This window comes from Embiotoca jacksoni, unplaced genomic scaffold (genome assembly GCF_022577435.1).
Source record: "Embiotoca jacksoni isolate LCO1_2020_lvr unplaced genomic scaffold, fEmbJac1.0.p SCAF_16, whole genome shotgun sequence".
Lineage (NCBI taxonomy): Eukaryota > Metazoa > Chordata > Actinopteri > Embiotocidae > Embiotoca > Embiotoca jacksoni.
Genome location: NW_027185296.1, coordinates 3,541,248 through 3,560,326, shown reverse-complemented (window position 1 = coordinate 3,560,326; position 19,079 = coordinate 3,541,248). Strand labels below are relative to the sequence as shown.

Genomic DNA, 19,079 nt, shown 5'->3' with positions numbered 1-19,079 from the left:
TTGTTGCTTACGTGTCGGAATAAATTTTAAATACTGCATTTCTCGCACAGATACATACTTTGAAAAGAAAATATAACTTCTTTTAAAACCATAGAGAAACAATACTCTGGGTTTTGATTGGAAAATAAATCTCGACCCTTTATTTTTTTTTTTATTTTGGTAATAAACATGACAGTTATGTTTACACATTAGGTGTAAAAAAAAAAATGTTGTTGGCTGACATAAAACAAATTTAAATCCTGCCATAGGTTTGCAGGACTCTAAAAGGCAGTGTGACATCATACAGTCCATAATAATTACAAAAATATTTTCTACAAAATCACACAGCTGATGCACTACAAGTCTAAACATTTAAAATCTGGGGCTATGGTACCGTAATAATAGGACACGCTGTCGTAATGATGATCTGACAATAAGACGCATAGAAAAGAGCCATGCAGACTCTCAGAGACCCTAACAGTGCTCCTCTTTAACGGTCTTGAAGAAGGAGCGCAGTGATTGCTGTCTGCCTCCGCTGCTAGCTGCACTCAGTTTGTGCTTGTTCGAGGTCTGTAGTTTCTTGTCAGTCTTTAAGCCCTTGTGCTTTCGCCTTTGTCCATCCTAAGAAAAGCAAAGACTAGTGTGGGATTACAGAAGAAGTGACATGATTTGTACAGGATGTCAGGTAAATTATTGTGACACAAGAGCCGGGGTCTCGGGTACAATAAAGGCAACCGTTTATTCGACCAAATGCATTTGGGTTCACAAGCATCACTTCCAAAAGCTCTGCTGGGTCGTGAACAACAATCTCTCATCTCCTCGCCCTTCTAATACCTCGGTTCCCCTCCTTGCATGAGAACTGCACTCCTGCTTATCTTCATGGGAACAAGACACTACCAGACGAAAACACCTCCAGATGGGTACACTGTCTGGAACATTCTGAGCTTGTTTGCAGTAAATAAATCAGCCTATGCTGGCTGGTGGGACAGTGTGTCCTTCGGATGGGGAGGGGACATGTCCGGGTGGGGAAGAAACACACTCAGACGGGGAGTGAGACACATTCACATGACAGAGGAGAGACTGTTGTCAATACACGGAGTAAAGTACATTTTCCAACATAGAGAATGGTAAATATATTGAACATAGTGATTTTTCTCCATCACAGGATCTTAAAAATATATTGGAAGTTTTTACCTTGGAGGTTTTTTCCTTTGGACTGTCCACAGAGTCGTAAAGCTTCACAATCTGCAGGAGAGTTAACATGTTGATACCGCTCTTAGATCGTTCACATGAACACGTCGACAACAGACTCAACACTACATTAGAACGATTAGTCGATTAATTGATGAGATGATTGAAAAAATATCCATCACCAACTATTTAGATTATTGATTTGTCGTTTTGAGTCATTTTTTCATGAGGAGAAAAGATTAAATTCTCTGATTCCAGCTTCTTCAAAGTGAACAAATTTTGCCTCCTTTAGTCTTTTGTGATAATGAACTGAATATTTTTTGGTTTTGGACGGTTGGTCAGGACAAAACATGATATTTTAGGTTGAATCTTTGGCTTTGTGAAACACTGGTCAGCATTTTCTGACATTTTAAAGTCCAAACAGTTAATTGATTAACTGAGAAAATAATCAAGAGATTATTGGACAATGAAAATATTCATTATTTGCAGCCTTGAGCTACATTTTCTGACAACCTAAAAACCACAATAACTTTTGTGTTGATACATGTACAGAATATTTGTGTCGTTTTTGTGTACTCTGCTCTGATCACGAAGTGGTACTTCCGTTTTTGGGTATTTGAGAGTCCGTATTTAAGGAAGCTCAGGTTTGGCTGATTTAAGAGGAAGCTTTCAGTATTTTTGATCGTGCGCTGCAATGTGCCCTATGTTTTTATTTCTGTTGGATTATTTGCTTTGTGTCTCTGTGGAACAGTTTGAGGGCAGTGGGCAATGCTGGAGATCAGCCAGTGTTGATCTGAATTCATCTGCATAATAAATATGGAATTTAGTTTTGGAAACAGGGTGTTTTGATTAAAAGCATGCGTCACTACAGTACCGAAACAGCAGCCCCTCAGTGGCTTTCAATTTCAACAAATAGCTCTATACACAGTATGTTTGGACAAATAGGCCGCTGCTGCAAAATCTTTCTATAAGTGATTATCAAGTCCTCTCTTGGTGTTGCTGGTACTTCAAACCTCATTTACACCGCAGGGATTCGCACACTCAAACAGCATGCAGAAAGAAACACACCTTTTTCAGTCCTGTGGACACGGCAGCTTCCTGTAGCGCACATTTGGTGAGCCACTGTGTGCTTTCGGTCTGTATTTGTGTGTCACCCTCCTTCAAGCACACACTGTACACCACATAAGTCTGGTGTATGTGGGAGAAGATGTGAACCACCTGCAAACAACCAATCAAAAACGGTACAATTACAGAAACAGCTTATTTGCATAGAAAAGTGGATGATAGATTGATATGAAGCTCACCTCTCCCAGATACTGCAGGAGACTTTCAGTCAAAGTGGTTCCCAGTATTCTGCTGATTTCACCACACAGCGCCTTCCTCTGTTTCATCTCAGAGTTCTCCTCCTCCAGCAAAAGACTCGGAAACTCCCACAAGCCTGCCAGCAAACCTGAAAATACACACAGACAAACCTCTTACATATATTGACTGTATTCATGCAGCCCCACCAAATAGATGTACTTTCTCCCATTTTAGTTTTTCTGTATTCAAAACTAAGAGATAAGCCCTTTCACAATGAACACTGATAGAAAATAAAGCTGCAGAATGATTGAAAAGTCTACCAGGATTACAGCCTGATTCCAGATCTGTTAATCACTCCTCACATCCACAGTTTTCTCAGTGATTCAAGCAGAAGGAAGAAAAACACAATTTTGGTCTAATTATCGTCCCCGTAGTCTACTGGCAACACTGCCGGGCACTGACCTTTGTTTGGTCTCTGTATGAGCAGGTACTCATCCTCTCCCTCCTCTCCAGGCCTGGTCAGCACACAGGTCAAAGTTCGCTCCACCCTGGGAGGCTTCTTCGCCGGCTTTTTCGGGAAGTTCTGAACACCGAGCTTCTCGTCCCAGGGCTCCGAAGGACACAGCGGACATGTCCCGCCGTTCACTGAGAGCAAGGAGAGAGAGAGAGAGAGAGAGAGAGGTACTTTAATATCACGACTATATACTGTAGATGTCTGAGGGAGAGACGCCGAGGCAGGAAACTTACTGCAGTCTTCTATGTCTGGCAGGTGTGAAGTCTTCCTGTCCAGCTTCCCTAAAAGCTTCAGGGAGTTTTGCTCCTGCTCAACATGAACCTGCACAGACAGACAAAGTCAAATCGGCTGAAGAAATCCTGACCTTCCTGATCTATGTTAGTCTTCTGTGTTCACAAACCGTAGCTATTTCTTATTGGCACCACCTGAGATCACACCTACCTTGCGATAAGAGTGGCAGTGAGCCTGTACGGGACACTGGCTGCACAGCGGTCCTTTAGGCGTGCACACTCGTGCTCCCAGCTCCATCATGGCCTGGTTGAAGTCTCCCGGTCTCTCTGGATCCACCAGCATATTGGCAAGACTCCTGAAATCCAACAGAAAATAGAAGTGATAGCATATTTATTTTAAGTCATCACAAGCTTGTCATTCTCAAACTTATCTGGAGGCTGATCTCACCAAAGGGCCTCTGTCACTGCAGGGCTTGTGCAGTCAGCTCCAATGGCCCTCATGCGACACAGTACCCGAATCACATTGCCATCTACAGCTCCAGTAACCTGGGCAACAGAGATCAAACCACCAGTCAGTGATAAATGAGGTAGATAGATGATAGATGAGTAGAGTGATCAGGTATGACCTCAGAGTTTTCTGTGGTGCAGATATTTGTGTGTCATGACCAACCTGCCCCAGTGCAATAGAGCCCACAGCTGCAGCAGTGTAGCGTCCCACTCCGGGCAACTGTTTCAGCAGGCTGTCGACTGTCCGCGGCATCCGTCCCTTCAGCTCCGACACCACCTGAACCAAAGCAGTAACACACTCAAAGGACACATAAAACAGCTCACACGCATCACTTCAACACATCGGTTCCTTTGTAATCCTTTTTTTTTTTTTTTAACACAGAGCCACTGAGAGAGTGATGAAGAAGAACAGACAACACTGCAGAGAAAAGCTACAGAAATGTCTGATGCAGGAAAAACAGAGTCGCCGAGCGCAGTACAGACCTTCCGCGCCCCTTCATGCAGCCGTTTGCCTCGGGAGTAGTAGCCAAGCCCCGCCCACATCTGGTTCACCTCCTACCCATCGGTGAAATCAACAGATTTCATTTGAAAGCAACATCATTTCACATTCACCACGTCCACATACGCTGATTTAAGTAATCACCTCCAGCGTAGCGGCTGCAAGGTCCTGCACAGTGGACCACCTCTGGAGCACAAGAAACAGAGAGTCTAAATGACACATTTCATTTCATAACAAGGATTATAGAGTAATCAAAGCCTCAAGAGGATGGATGACACCTTCATCCAGCGGTTGTAGTAGTCTTTCACTGTGGCAACTTGAGTCTGTTGCAGCATTATTTCTGAAACCCACACTGGAAAACAGGAGGGAAAACAGACACTTTAAAGAGTCAAAGCAGTAAACAGAGAAATGTGCATTCGGTCAAGAATCCATTTTCTTACCGGCATACGTCCTGATGTTGAGGTCCGACTCGGTCACAGCCTGCAGAGGAAGTCAGTATTGTTTTTACATTGTTTAGTGAAAAATATAACTTGACATGAGGAGCGTGAAGAGTTTGTGATATGAGGGCCTTTTAGAGTACCATTTTGAATGATACTAAAGTAATAATAATAAAGCATTTATGCCTATAAGCACTTATCTGCTTCGCCCTATTATAATCATAATGGAAAATGTTATATATATATATATATATATATATATATATATATATACACACATGTATATATTTATAACATATAACATATATATAACATTTTATATGTAACATTTTCAATATATATATATACACACATTATATGCTTGGCATCATGTCCTTGTTTGTTAGAAGCAGTTTATTCTCTTTTAATGGGAGTTCAGCCTTGTAGCTTGCATCCTGCTGCTTATCTCTTTGCCCAGCGGCAACTTCACATAAACAGTACCTGTCAGACCGAGGTCATCTCGCTTCAGGCGTCAACAGCTGCCTGATGTCGGGGATACTGATTCTGAAAGGACGCAGCCTTAAAGTATAAAATGAGCGCGTGTCCTTGATTCTTCATTTGTATAAATGATGATATATCATCTCACCTGCAAGTGTTTCGATAAAAGAAAACTTATCTTTTCCAATTTCCACATAATTACTTTGACTATCGGGACTGCATGTAACGATTATTTTTATAATGTGTTGATTTTTTTTTCTCAGTTAATTTATTTGCTCTTTGGTCTTCAAAATGTTGGAAAATGGTGAAACATGGTGACCATTGTTTCCTAAAGCCCAAAGTGCAGACTAAAACGTCTTGTTTTGTCCCGACCAACAGTCCAAAACCAAAAAATATTCAGATTATTATCATGGGGGATTAATGAAAGCAGAATATATTTAAATTTAAGAAATTGCTATCAGAGAAATTTAGCAGTTTTTGATAAAATAATTACTCATAATGGTCAACCAATTGTTGGTGATAAATTTCCAGTCAATCAACCAATTGACTAAATCACTAATCTTTGCAGGTACAGTGACTACGTATTCACCAATTTCTATTGCTTTATTTTTCCGCCGTGTGACAATATAAAAGGCAACAGATGTAAATACTAATTACCCCCAAAATAAGTCATTTTCTAGTGTGCTGCAGTAACCATATATCTGAAACAAGATTACTTGTATAATCATATAGAATGGGATTTATTGTAAACAAGCATGTGTGTTAAAATAAAGACACATTTTCATGTCAGAAGCAGTAAAAATAAATAGTTTCTTTTTACCAGAGTCCTCCATGGCAGCTCTCTCTTGTCCTTGTCGTACCAGCTGAGGAGTTGAGAGCGCAGCTGCACGACATCAGCAGGATCAGGGAAAGTGTGGTACGAAGATGGCGAGGAACCATTTGTGGTTTCCTCTGAAAGACCAAAAACACAATTCTCGCTCAAACTAAACACACGCTTCACTTTACAAAGGGAATTTCACTGAAACTCAAGCTAGTAAATATTTTTCAAATCCCCTTTGTGGGTCAAATTTCTTATTTTTCTGTGATGGTTACATGGAGTGTGTCAGTTGGCAGATTTGTATGCCGTACATGAACATTTTCAAGTATGTGACTGTTTTATAAGTGGAGAAATGAAGTTGGCAGAGACTCAGAGGTTATTCCCTGCAGAAGTATGAAACTTCCCATCATACATGAGCCCACTGGATAAAGGTTGGATGTATCTTAACATTGCTGTGGTGATTTATGTGGCTGTAAAATTCACCACAGCTCTGACACTGCCCTGCAAAAAAAAAAAAAAAAAAAAAACCCAGCAGTATTTATTGTGAGGCTGTTGTGTAGGTTGCACCGCTGCTGGTTTTGTTCATCTCAATTGATGCGTGTAATCCTTAAACTGGTCAGAGTCCAGATGTACATTTCGAGGTGGCTGCAGGATACACAAGCATGTTGTTTCATATCGATGTGGATAAATTAAGTAACATCACCATGGTGACTACCTCCTTTCACAGCTGTCTTTGACCTCTTCCGCTTCGGGCTTGTTGTTTCTACCACCTCCAGTCCGGCTCTCTTGCCTTTATGCATGACTGAACGTAACCTGCTCATAGTCGAAAATCTTATTCCAGCGACTTCGCTCAGTTTTGTCCGAACAGCAGGGACAGCCTTGTTTACCTCCTGGATTTACTTTTGGGCTCCCGCCACGTTCGGGACGGGCGGATGCTGCTCGTCCAATGAGCTGTTAGGAAACTAAAGACGTATATGTAACGCCATTTCCGGTGGGCGGGTTTTATTGAAAATTATGTAAAGGTTTCTCTGTGCGCAAGTATATGTTCATATTGATTATTAGGGACCCTTATTATGTCTACCATGAATTCAAGGGTAATTTTATAACATTGAAAATAACGAAAATGAAAATTATAATAAGAAAAGAAACGTCAGAATATTTTCCCCTGTGATAGATCAAAACCATACTACCACCAAAACGTCTTAATTCAGTGAAAAAGCTTGGCATAAACAATAGTGCATTTATTATATATAAATTCATAAATTCAAATGTATAACTCTTCTTTATTCAACAAATAAAAAATAGACATCAAAGCCTACACCTACTTAAAAAAAAACAAAAAAACATACACAGTATTATCACAAATTTCTGGCATGATTTGTTGCTCCGGTCAACCATCAGATTTGTCACCATGCAAAACTGGAAAACAAAGATTGACAAGAAACAAATAAATTATTCTCACATAGTACAGGAAATGGAGAAAAATAAGAAACTTTTGACCAGCGTTCGCAAGAAACAGATAACAATCATTACCCTGTGTTATGTTAACCTGGTTTGACAGCAGGATTTCTGCTTGTGTCCTATCCATATTCATGTACAAAGTGTCAGATTTGTTCTGTAGAAAGAGAGAGGAGAAAGGGACTGATTTTTAGCAGCTTGAACTTTATGTTATTTTTGTAAATTATTACATCTTACCATGAAAGATGCAAACAGTGCACTGCCCATGGCTCTCTGCACGTGTTCCTCAATAGCTGGGAACGACTGGACAAAGTGCTAGACAGAGATGACAGCAGACATGAAGAGTTATGAGGAGCATCGGTGTGAATGAACAGTATGTGTCTGTCTGCAGATGGATGTGTGTTTGGAGTTAAGTGATGCAGAAACACATTAGAAACAGTGACAAATCTCACAGATGTTATACTGTACAGTCCGACTTTTAAGATATCCCCGCCTCTATATATGTCATAGTTTCAGTGTTTGATATTACATAAGAGAAGAACAATTGGATTTACTCCAACACAAATCAGTGTCATTTACTGCAGAATAAGTTGGAACTGTTGTTACTAAGTGGTCCATTTTTTTGGAAATATGCATCATCTCTAAAATCTCAGAGTAGAAGCCACTCAGTGGCTTTTTTATGTGTGCCAAATAGTTACCACACATGTGGTCTAGAAATCGTCATAGACTGTATTTCAAAAGGAAACTTGCATGTGTGTGTGCGCATGTGTGTGTGTGTGTGTGTGTGTGTGTGTGTGTGTGTGTGTGTGTGTGTGTGTGTGTGTGTGTGTGTGTTTGCGCGATGCATGGGCATATGAAAGCATGTACGTACCTCCAGAGCCAGGCTGGCTTGTACTTGAGCATCAACGTGCTCTCTGTTGCCCATCGCGTACAGAAGATGTTGTATGACTCGAAGCGAGAGAAGCTCCCGAGAAAGATCTTCATCCTTTTCAGCCAGCAACCTTCAACACATCAGAAAAATAAATAATTATGGTAAGACAACAGATAAAACTGTCAAAACATAAAATAAATACAATAAAAACATGATTCATCTTTTTTTTTTTTTTTTTTTTTACCAAATGAACATAACAGGTTTTCTGACATTTTTTTGTTGTTGTTTATTGTGTAGTAGAGCAATGCAATATTTTGAGGTAATACGGTCTGATGTGTATGCGACATGTGACCTGTGATTAATGTCCGTACCTTATAGTTTTAGCGGCAGCAGCTTGTTGTACAAACACAGGCAGAGATCCAGTCATCAGGATCATCTCAGCTTCTGATGGTATTATGTGCATGTCAAAGATAAACACGTTTTAATGATAATGTAAGAAATTAGGCCTCATTAACAAAATTGTAGCTCATGAATTGATGAGTTTGGTGCAATTTTGTTTTTTATCTGTCTCAGACACTGCAGAAATCTAATCTATAAACACAACTTTTCTTAAACATAGTAAGGTGGTCTCGCTTCCCGTCTTGATCTGTCTTAAGGAGCAATTTTACTCAAAGCCTGCTATAACAGACTAAAATGTAACCTTCTGTGATCCGGCGCTGCTGCTGTACTTCTTCTTTAACGGGCCTCAGCAGAGCCACCAGTCCAGTGAGCAGCAACGCCTTCACATCATAACACGTCAGGTCTACGATCAGATTAATAGCTGTCAGAAAGATGGACAGAGAGAGAAGATTTGAGGCTTGTCATTTATTTCAGGGTAGGAATTTCCCATTGCCATTTCACAGCGTGCAAAAGATTCAGCATAAAAAAAACAACTATGGCCAGAAAGAAATAAAAGTTTGCCCCGAGTAGGAATCTTATCTACTGACCTTCATCCTGGACATCCAGGTGCAGGGACCTGAGCAGATCAAGCAGAGGCTCTACAATGCCGTGATGGGCTGTTTTCATTTTCATCTGAGACAGAATAAATGGAGCCAGGCTATTGTTTACAGGAAATATCTGAGTCTATTCCAGTGTGTGACAGACCAGGTTTCAATGCACGTGTTTGCAGTAACATGTGGCTTTGTGTAGACTCTGTGGGTTTGTGGGTTTACCTGAACGGTGCGTAAGGTGTGCAGCACCAGTTTATGGACCTTCGGGGAGGCACAAGCCATGAGGGCGATCAGGCCTTTGTAGATTTGGTCTTGATATTTAGGGTTTCCGTGGGACAGGGACTCGAGGAGTGCCCGGGCTGTCTCCTGGGTTTCCTCTGTGTTTGACATGTCCAGGCACTCTGTTGTGACTTTCACACCTGCAACAATGCAGAAAAAGTGAAAAAAAAAAATAGAGTGCAAAAAGAAAGCAAGAAAAACAAAAAGGACAGCAAGAAGCCTCTTTTGTATATCGTTTTAAAAACAGCTGATCTGTATATCATGTAAATTCAGCTAAAATAAAGCCGTACTGTATATTGTGCTGTTCACGTGTGAAATTTACCGTGGCTTTCACAGACAAACTCTTTGTACTTGCGACCAGCATTTGACAGCGTGAGTAGTAAATGGAGGGCTTCAGCCTTGTCATCCTCTTTGGTCTTAGGGTGTCTCAAAATGTCCAAGAGAGTGAGGACGCCTCCATCTTCCAGGAACTCCGTCAGGTACTGATCACTGAGGAACGTGAACAAAATTGTTTTTAAACGATACAGCAGTTTACAGCTTATGATGCAGCATTTTAGCTCGCTCACTGGGTAGAAGAAGACAGAAAAATCCCGATGGCTTTCAGCTGAAGTCCCAAGTGTGTCCCGGACATGTATCTGATCATTCAGTGAAGGACTGTGGATTACACTGACATCCCAGAGCAGGGAAACCATGACTCCAATTGGACCTATTTCTAAAATGTATTTATGTAAACATACAGTGTACAGCAAAGAATAAGGAAAAAGTAACTATCACTATCATAATAATTAGCCCCCTGCTCATGCAGAGAAAATAAATACACACCAAAGACTATGATTTTGGGTATCGATTTAGTTTAAATTGACTTATACAGCGCCATCTTATACAAAAGCAATTAAATTTGCTCTGTATAAAATATAAATATCGATAAGTGAACAGCTGATGCTCAAAGTCCCACATGCAAATACTGGATTTTGGAGAAATGCCTTTAGTGTCTGCGCTGCTCACACTTGGAATAAATGAAGCAATGAACATTAAAACTTAACACAACCGTACCTCCCGATCAGTTTAAAACTGTGGTTACAAAACACCAAGCTGTTAAAACTTGTTGTTTTGAAATGTGTTGTTTTGTTGCTTGTTTATCTGTGTGTATTTATTGTTCTGAACCAGATCATTGAAAGTGAGGTCATGCTGTCAGTGAGTCGTCAAGATAAAGGTTGAATTGAATGAATGAATATAATATAAGATATATAACGTGTCGATCAAAAATGTTTAGTTGCTAATATCGTGCTTTAGAAAGGTGAGTAATACAGAAAAGGCTGCGGCGTGTTTGAATTGTCACGTGATTCAAACAGTGACGTAAACTCAATCCACAGCTGGAGGAAGGATACGTGAGTCTCATCCATGTGCCGAGTCGAGCCAGGAAGAGGCTGGCAACCTGTGCGAGCTCCAGCTCCAGTTCATAAAACGTCTTCCCGGCGTTTTGAGTCACAAACGTGTTCAACATGCGGCCGCGGGACGTCCCGTCACCGCGGTCCCATTCTCCAAGAAAACCGAGGACTGTGCGGATGTTCGCTCGCTCTGTTGACATCGTTTTTAGTTCGCCTGATCTTAGCGGCGGCGAACTTCAACTGAAGCAGCAGAGAAGAACCAGAACCAGAACCAGACTGCTGGCTGTCGTTAGCCAAAGGCTTCTAATAAACCAAAGAACTTTCTTTTCCAAAAAAGGTCATTTCTCGCGGCTTCATTTGCTCCTCGTCTGTCCGCTTTCCGCGTTTCGTTTACGTCAGCGAGTTGAGGGTTGCCTAGCAACCTCTGCCCGTACCCGCTCTCGCGGCCTCACCGCCGGCTCACTTGAGTGGCACTTCAATTTTGCTTTTGGTAATTTGGTGCATGTCAATTTCTTGAGCATTTGCACCGCTGAGGTTCAAGACAAAAACTCCTGCAATAATACTTAAATCTTATTGCACTTCCGTTGGAGGGGCCCTTTCTCAAAGTCCAGTTTAAACAATCTTATAAGGGGCTGTTTGTATTTCTATTCAACAATTATTATATCCAGATGTTTAGCATGATATAACAGCATGTGTTTGAGACCAATTTGAAATGGTCCTTTGAAATGTTGATGGTGATGCTTGAGGAAATACTCGAGCAAAGTGCCTCAAACTTCTGTTTGATTGAGTGTAAATTTCATTTGTATGCAATTGCCAATACTGCAAGTAAAAGTCCTGCATGAAAAATCCAATGTCAAGCAAAGTACGTGTAGTTTTTAAGCATTAAAAGATAATGGTTTGGTCCCTCTGACCGACTATTATAAAAGGTATTACATCATTAGATTATGAATATTAAAATATCAGTATGTAATCAGTCTGTTACTGTTGCAGCTGGTGCAGGCGGAGCTGGTTTGAACAACTTCGTATCCAGTTTTAGATACAGGAACATAAATCTGAGGAGTTGTCAGATGATTACCGGAAGAGGAAAGAAGCAAAAATCGAAGTTTTAATACAGAAATCTGTGTTCAATTTTTTTTTTATTTTTTTTTTAAACTTTTTATCAGATCATTAATTTTTGGTAAAGTAGCCTATCGGACAGGTTGGACGCAAGATGGAAACCATCTTCAACAATGTGTTGTATTATAAAAAAGCTTGTTATAATATCCACTAATCCATAAGTAGCCACATTTAAACTGTTAAATAAATGCAGTGGAGTGGAAAAAAAAAAAAAAAATAAAAAAAAAAATACAAGAATTCCCTCTGAAGTGGGAAATATGAAGTAGCATCAAATGGAAATACTCAAAGTAGGCTCCATATCGCCTTGGTCAGTTCCCACCCCTTGTGGAGGCTCCAGCTGGCCTGGTCGTAGTGAGAATGAGCGCCCGCCCGTGCAGCCACCAGGTGGGGTAAGAAGGAGCGGAAGTCGGACTGCTGGAGGTTTGCTGCCCTCCGCAGGCTGCTTCCCGGTAAATGTGCCGATTTTTTTCGGAAGATAAAGAAGGGAACATCTCGGTGTAGTGAAGAAAACCACAGAATAAACACAGTGTCAGCAGGAGGTCGGGGGTCGCGTTTTAACACCACGCAAACGGCTCCAGCTCAGTGTTTCTTACGCACAAACGTCCCATTATCTCCAGGATTTCCGGAGGAAACGCGCATTTAACGCGACATAGTTGACATTATTAAGCACGTTTCAGATCGCTCCTCGCACGATTCCGCCGCCGCGTTATTTGGGGGTTTGTGGTGCAGTTTCGGCGAAGAAGCTGGTAAATATATATATATATTTTTTTTTTGGGGGGTGGGGGGGGGCGCAAGGGAGGCTCCGGGCGGGCACGGCGCGTCAGACGGACCCGTGGAGGAGAACACAAGGGAGAGTGACAAGGACGGGGAGAGGGAGAAAGAAAGGGGAGGGGAACTGACATTAAAGCAACACAACAAGGAAACTACACTGCAGAGCCGCAGACGCCTTCATTTTATGGTTTTGAATAATAGCCGGAGCTAGTCCCGGCGAAGTGGTATCTGTGAAAATCCGCCCGCAGCTCAGACCCCGCGCAGCCCCCCACAAAGTGCCCCGAAAAGGAGCCGCTTTCGGACCGAGTTGGATTTTAAAGGCGCTTTCAGAGATATGGGTGAGAAGAATGAAAGAGGGCTTTAATTGCGATTCTGAAGGAAATTAACTGAGGAGGAGCAGGGCCTCTTCTTGCGGACTACAGCCTAATGGGAGGTGGAGACAAAGGCCAAGCGTAGCTTAGCCGTAATTAATGAAATGCCAATTTAGATTATCTTTGGGCTATTTCGTCCCTCCGGAGATTCCTTTCGCCAATAACTGGATAGCTATCATTATTAGCACGCCGCAATTAGGAGGGAATGCTGGCAGCCATTAAACTGAAGCCTTCATTAGAAAGTCATTATAATTAAAATAATGGGACATTTACGACGACTTTTTGCTGCTGATGTGCAGATGTTTTAAAGACCGGGTAATACGACCTTTCACAGGAGGCCACATTAAATCCGTGCAGCGTAAGCAGCCAGGACTCTGGGTTTTGTTTTAGACACCCACTCATCGCAGCCAGCCGAACCTGATGATCCTCCGTGTGTGAATGTTCGCAGGCTCGGAGCCACCCAGCTCTCCACAGGTGGTGGAGGACGGAGGCGAGGAGGATGAGGAGGAGCTGAGCGGAGGGGAGGAGGCAGACCTGCGGTCCAGCTCGGGCCGGGGCTCCCTGCTGACCCGGCGAGGCATCACCCTGAGGGTGCTGCTCAAGGACGGCCTGGTGGAGCCGGGGGACGGCGTGTTAGCCATCCACTATCTGGTGATAACACACGCAGCGCGGCGGGACACGGACGATGTTATTCATTGTTAATAGAGATGTCGTATGACGGTCGCACCCCGAGGTCGCAATACACCAAGCAGTGGCTTTAAAGAGTTAAACTAACACACACTCGTTGTTTTGTTCTCCCCTTGCATTTTACAGGGTAAGAACTTTGTGGGAGACCTGTTGAATGACGGGAAAATCCGATGGGTGGAGACGGGCCAGATCTTCAACTCCCCCAGTGCCTGGGCAACACACTGTAAACGTCTGGTCAACCCGGCCAAGAAGTCTGGCTGCGGCTGGGCGTCTGTGCGCTACCGGGGCCAGAAGCTGGTCCAGTACAAAACCACCTGGCTGCACAAGTATCAACCCAGCGCAGACATGGTGAGTGACGGACGGTGGAATCTGTAACTTCCAACGCGTCCACCAAACACCCTGACCCGAAGTTTTACTTAAACGGTGAAAAGACCAAAATGTCCTTCGCCGCGGATTCAGTACTGAGACAAAAAAAAAGGAGTTGTTTCGAGGTTAAAGGAAGGGATGACGAAGCCTTTAAACACGTTGATGGCATAGTGCAGCCCAAACTGGAGAACAGCTGGTCAACTCGGTGGACTTTTGTTTTTTTTAGCCGTGGGTGACTCTTTGACGTGCAGAGAAGCGGTGAAACACAATGACATCACCGACCGTGAAAGAGGGATGATGAAATCATTGAGAAGAAAAAGGACGGCACTTTGTTAACATACAAGTCTCCGGTTGTGGTGTCATTTAACAATACACAATTCAGTATAATAAAATGAATATATACCGGTGTGTTTACGAACCTTCAATTGTCCTTTATATGTTCATTTCTTGTGATGCTAGAGCCTGGTGAGTGAGGAGGATGATGACGAGGACGAGGAGGAAGGGAAGACAGCCGTGCAGGCTGAAGAGAAGAACAAGAACAGCAAACCTGGATTGCATGGTATAATCGAGCTGTCTTTTCTTTTCTTCTCCGAACAAGGAGGGAAACTAATGTCCGTCTCTACTGTGTTCCAGACGTGATGGTTTCTCGGAGAACTGACAGAGAGAGAGTCCCTGTCAGATATTGCACCTTGGGCACCAGAGATGCTGCCAGGTACCGCCTTGTCTATACAGCTTGATACCGTGTGTTCAGTGTACTGTGCATGAAGTGACTTAGAGTGTGACGGACACTTGGAACACCTGCATCCTCAGAGATCCGCACACGCTGGTGGAGCTGTCAGCCTTCTCAGCCATCAACAGATTCCAGCCTTTCAATGTGGCCGTGTCCAGTAACGTACTGCTGCTAATGGTAAGTGCGAACTGGTTTTAAAGGAGGGAATATGGACGACATAGTTAAAGGACGATGTAACCTGGTTTTCTTGTCCTCCGTAGGACTTCCACTGCCACCTGACCACCAGTGAGGTGGTGGGATACCTCGGAGGGCGATGGGACACCAATACACAGCGTGAGTGCGACTATGTGTACTGGAATAAGAAAGTAACCGCTATGAAGTATTACTGTACACGTTAAAAGATCAAACTGAAGCTCACTTTCCTTTTGCCGTGTTTCAGTGCTGACAGTCTTAAGGGCTTTCCCCTGTCGGACCAGGCTGGCAGACAGAGACTCGGCCTCTGCTGTTGAGGAGGAGGTAACACACCAACACTGAATCAGTAGTCTGCACGAGGAGCATGCGTGACTTCAGGAAACTTGAAGGTGAAAGACACCCACTTTAAAAAAAAGTTCTCCCTGTAGCCCGGGATAGCTCAGCAGCCAACACTTGTCAAGAAGCTTCTCTCCAGAAACTAAAGAACAAACTCTTGAATTTCCATCACTGGGAAGTAAAGGTTGTTGGCATTTCTGCACTTAAAGACGGCTTAAAGTCTGGCTCAATTCTGTTAACAGTCTTTAAAATAGTCGGCATGCTTCGGTTTTGTGCATTAACATGTGCAAAAGTATAGAAATACACAGTTTTTAAACTGTAATATTAGGTGCTGAAAATGAACCGTTACTGTACTGAATATGAAATGCAGAAACCGTGCAGTTGGGAGATTTAACTAAAAGCCAAACTGTAACTGTTACTGAATATCACATTTTAGGTCTCTGCAGATTTACTTTTTTTGAACATTGCCCAAATCATTTTTTTTTAAATCATCACCGAGTTTCCTCTGTGACCTGACGACGTCCATAAAAACGAACCACTCTCTTTACTTTTTACTCCGGTGGAACAAACATTTAAAGCATTACCAACCTCACACTTTTTTTTTTTTTTTTTTTTTTTTTGTCCCAACCAGTGTGTTTCAATGTTTACCATTGTTCCAGATCTGTCAGAACCTGTTCATGCGCGGGCTGTCGTTGGTGGGCTGGTACCACAGTCACCCGCGAGGTCCGGCCCTGCCGTCGCTGCAGGACATCGACTCCCAGATGGACCATCAGCTGAGGCTGCAGGGCTCAAACAACGGCTTCCAGCCCTGCCTGGGCATCATCTGTGGTGAGTGTCTGTGTGGATACAGTGGGGTACTACGATGATGTGATCGATTATTATTATTATTATTATTATTATCTGGTTTTACTCATTGGTGTTTTGCAGTATCAGAAACAGTGACCCATGAGTTTTGCTGTCCAAAACTTTCATTTTGGAATGGAATAACGTTGCGATGAGGTGGCAGCAGATAAAATGACTGATGACAAAACAGTTGATGAACAGGTAATAAGTAGTGCAGACAGGTAACGAGCCAGCTATACACAGTGGTGATTAAAGAGTGAGACGAGACGCTACTTGTCAGATCGGTTACAAAGCCGCCGTGTTCTTGTGTTACTCACGACAAAAAGGTGTGAAGTCAGAAGGAAACGGGAGCTGTCATTCTTCACTTTATGAACGTTACTTTCATTGTTAATTTTTTTTTTTTTGCAGTCATTTTCAGGCAAAACAGAGTAAAGGATGCAAAGTGGGTACGTCGTTCAGTTCCAGTAGACAAATAACAACTCATTCTGCAGTGCTGAAAGGATCATAAGTCAGTAGGAACTGAGCCAAACTGACTTTTGCTAAATTAAAATTAATACCTTAATAGGACATTTAATTTCCAAATCCGGAACAACTTGTATTTCCAGACTTTGGCGTGGCATGTGAAGGCACCATCACGGTCATGAATCTTAGTTCTCCAGGCAGATTGAAGGTCATTTGCGCTTTTCTTTTTCAGGTCCATATTATCACGGAAATCAAGGTGTGGCCTCCACAATAACTCCATTCTGGGTCGTACCGCCACCGGAGGTTAGGACACAGACATAATTATTCGATTTTAAACCTCTTACCCACATATTTCACGGCTCTTTCACTTAGTTCAGGTGTTAATTACACTGTGGATTACGACTGACAGATTTCTGCTAAACGTCTTCTCCCTTTCTGCAGCAACGGCCTAATGACCACGGCATCCCAGTGGCTGTCGAGGTTACCTACGTGCAGGACAACTTCCTCACCAGTGACGTTCTTAACGAGATGGTACTGATACTGCGGCCTCAGTCCTGCGGAGATACTGTCGAAAACCTCAATTTAAATTGAAACGGTTAGAAAAAGCTCATTGTAATTCCTACGCAGATCCTGCTGGTCGACTACTACAGAGCAGCTCCCGACCTCGTCCAGTTCAACCAACACTGGTGTCCCGACACGACCATGATGGACAAGATAAAGGTAGGATGAGTTCAAGAAAACCAAAATCAGCTCGCCTCGTACGTTGACAAGATGATACAGTGGATAGTGACGCGGCTGACCTTGCTTGTCTTCCTCTTCAGGGCTCTCTGAGTTGCCACGCCCCCAAAGACCAGGCCTACTCTCAGATCTTAGAACATGTCTACAGTCAGCTGTGCCACATGATCTGAGCGTGTCGGCGCTCCGTCTCAAATCGTCCCGCTTCAAACCCGTTTTTTCTTTGCAGAGCTGCCAGAACGGGTGTAACGGGCGCAAGATGTAAAACCTGCTCGGAAGACATGTAGATGCCTTGAATGCTCTCATGCCTGAGTGGTACTTCATTTATTTTTTTATACAGCATTATTGTGGGTTCAAAAACACTTGAGTGACTCTTGGGGTGCTACATCTGTGATAGTAGGTGGTATTTACCAGTGACAAAAACACACAGAAATACAATTGAAACCCAAACAGCATCAAATCGGACAAACAAAACCAATATTTGACAGAAGGACATCACATAGAACCATTTTATAAAGAAGAAATCAAGCTGCTTCACCGGCCTCTGACCTTTTCCACATGGACCTATGTGCCTATTTTTGTCGGGATCCTGCAGAGTGAGCAGACATTGCCAGATATGTACAACGTAAACTCTTAATGTCTTGTAATTGCCTTTGTAGACTTAACCAATGGAACAGTGGTGGGGGAAAAAGTAAAAACAAGTAGGACAAAAAAACAAAATACTACAGTTCATTAGCAGCTTATGCAAAGGTGTCTGTGTTTGACCTAAACTGTACTCTGCAATAGGTTTACTGAATGTTTGTCAAATTGAAGGGTTGCATGTGGTGCAAGTAAATCCGCTGTACCATACAGATTAAGTCCACTCATGTAATGAAACAGGTGTGTGTGTGTGTGTGTGTGTGTGTGTGTGTGTGCGCGCGCCCGTGTGTGCCCGTCTACTGTCTCCCTGTCAGGTTATGTGAGACACGAGTCCTGTTGGTTCGGACAGATGTTTGCTTTCTCTTTTACCTTGTACTGTATTTATTACTAGCTGTGGACTGTGTGACACACACACGTGTGAGGACAGAGCATTGCCTTAAGCCTGCTGATTGATGATCCACTGAGCATTAAAATATACACACTGGAACTATTTAAACACGACTGGCTGGTATTTGTTCACTTCATTGTAAATACGCAGTATATACAGTTTACATGTATTTATAATGCACTTGAATGTCAGGGCAATATTGGTATTTGAAATACTTCTTTGAATTGATCGTTCTCTCGGGCAGAATAAGTGTACAACATTCATCTTTGATAGAAAAGAAAGAATTTGGAACACAAGTTGTACTTTTTTTGGGGGGCTTTTAGTCGGTTTCTGACGTCAACCCTACTGGAAATATGTGGAACGTGCTTCAAAGTTGAGTCGGTGCCCCCCAAAAAAAAAGCAACAGATTTGTTTAAAGTGTGTCAATTCTGCTGAGAAAAGTGGTCAGACGTCCAACCAGAATCCTGCCGGAGGCTCGTCGATGGCTACTTCAAACAACTGGTCA

The 19,079-nt window shown here is 42.7% G+C and overlaps 2 protein-coding genes across 2 annotated transcripts; one reads left to right on the top strand and one right to left on the bottom strand.

Annotated features, from left to right (window-relative positions):
- Positions 1 to 19: 19 nt before the first annotated feature.
- Positions 20 to 12,156, bottom strand: mutyh (mutY DNA glycosylase). The gene is made up of 27 exons (XM_069151080.1): positions 10,939 to 12,156; positions 10,117 to 10,185; positions 9,873 to 10,039; positions 9,494 to 9,690; positions 9,269 to 9,353; positions 8,983 to 9,102; positions 8,654 to 8,726; positions 8,283 to 8,412; positions 7,649 to 7,726; positions 7,487 to 7,568; positions 7,364 to 7,372; positions 7,273 to 7,277; positions 6,657 to 6,843; positions 5,957 to 6,087; positions 4,663 to 4,702; positions 4,501 to 4,574; positions 4,367 to 4,408; positions 4,207 to 4,278; positions 3,887 to 4,000; positions 3,665 to 3,762; positions 3,428 to 3,572; positions 3,220 to 3,307; positions 2,935 to 3,117; positions 2,475 to 2,620; positions 2,239 to 2,388; positions 1,174 to 1,224; positions 20 to 600 (listed from the first exon to the last, which is right to left on the bottom strand). Exons 1-27 carry the CDS (start codon positions 11,136 to 11,138, stop codon positions 454 to 456), a joined length of 2,883 nt encoding a protein of 960 aa, XP_069007181.1. The 5' UTR covers positions 11,139 to 12,156; the 3' UTR covers positions 20 to 453.
- A 763-nt stretch (positions 12,157 to 12,919) lies between these two features.
- Positions 12,920 to 18,682, top strand: mpnd (MPN domain containing). Its single transcript, XM_069150283.1, has 13 exons — positions 12,920 to 13,163; positions 13,645 to 13,847; positions 14,010 to 14,231; positions 14,709 to 14,808; positions 14,883 to 14,961; positions 15,060 to 15,156; positions 15,240 to 15,312; positions 15,419 to 15,495; positions 16,167 to 16,335; positions 17,045 to 17,115; positions 17,254 to 17,343; positions 17,440 to 17,532; positions 17,634 to 18,682. Exons 1-13 carry the CDS (start codon positions 13,160 to 13,162, stop codon positions 17,718 to 17,720), a joined length of 1,365 nt encoding a protein of 454 aa, XP_069006384.1. The 5' UTR covers positions 12,920 to 13,159; the 3' UTR covers positions 17,721 to 18,682.
- Positions 18,683 to 19,079: the final 397 nt, after the last annotated feature.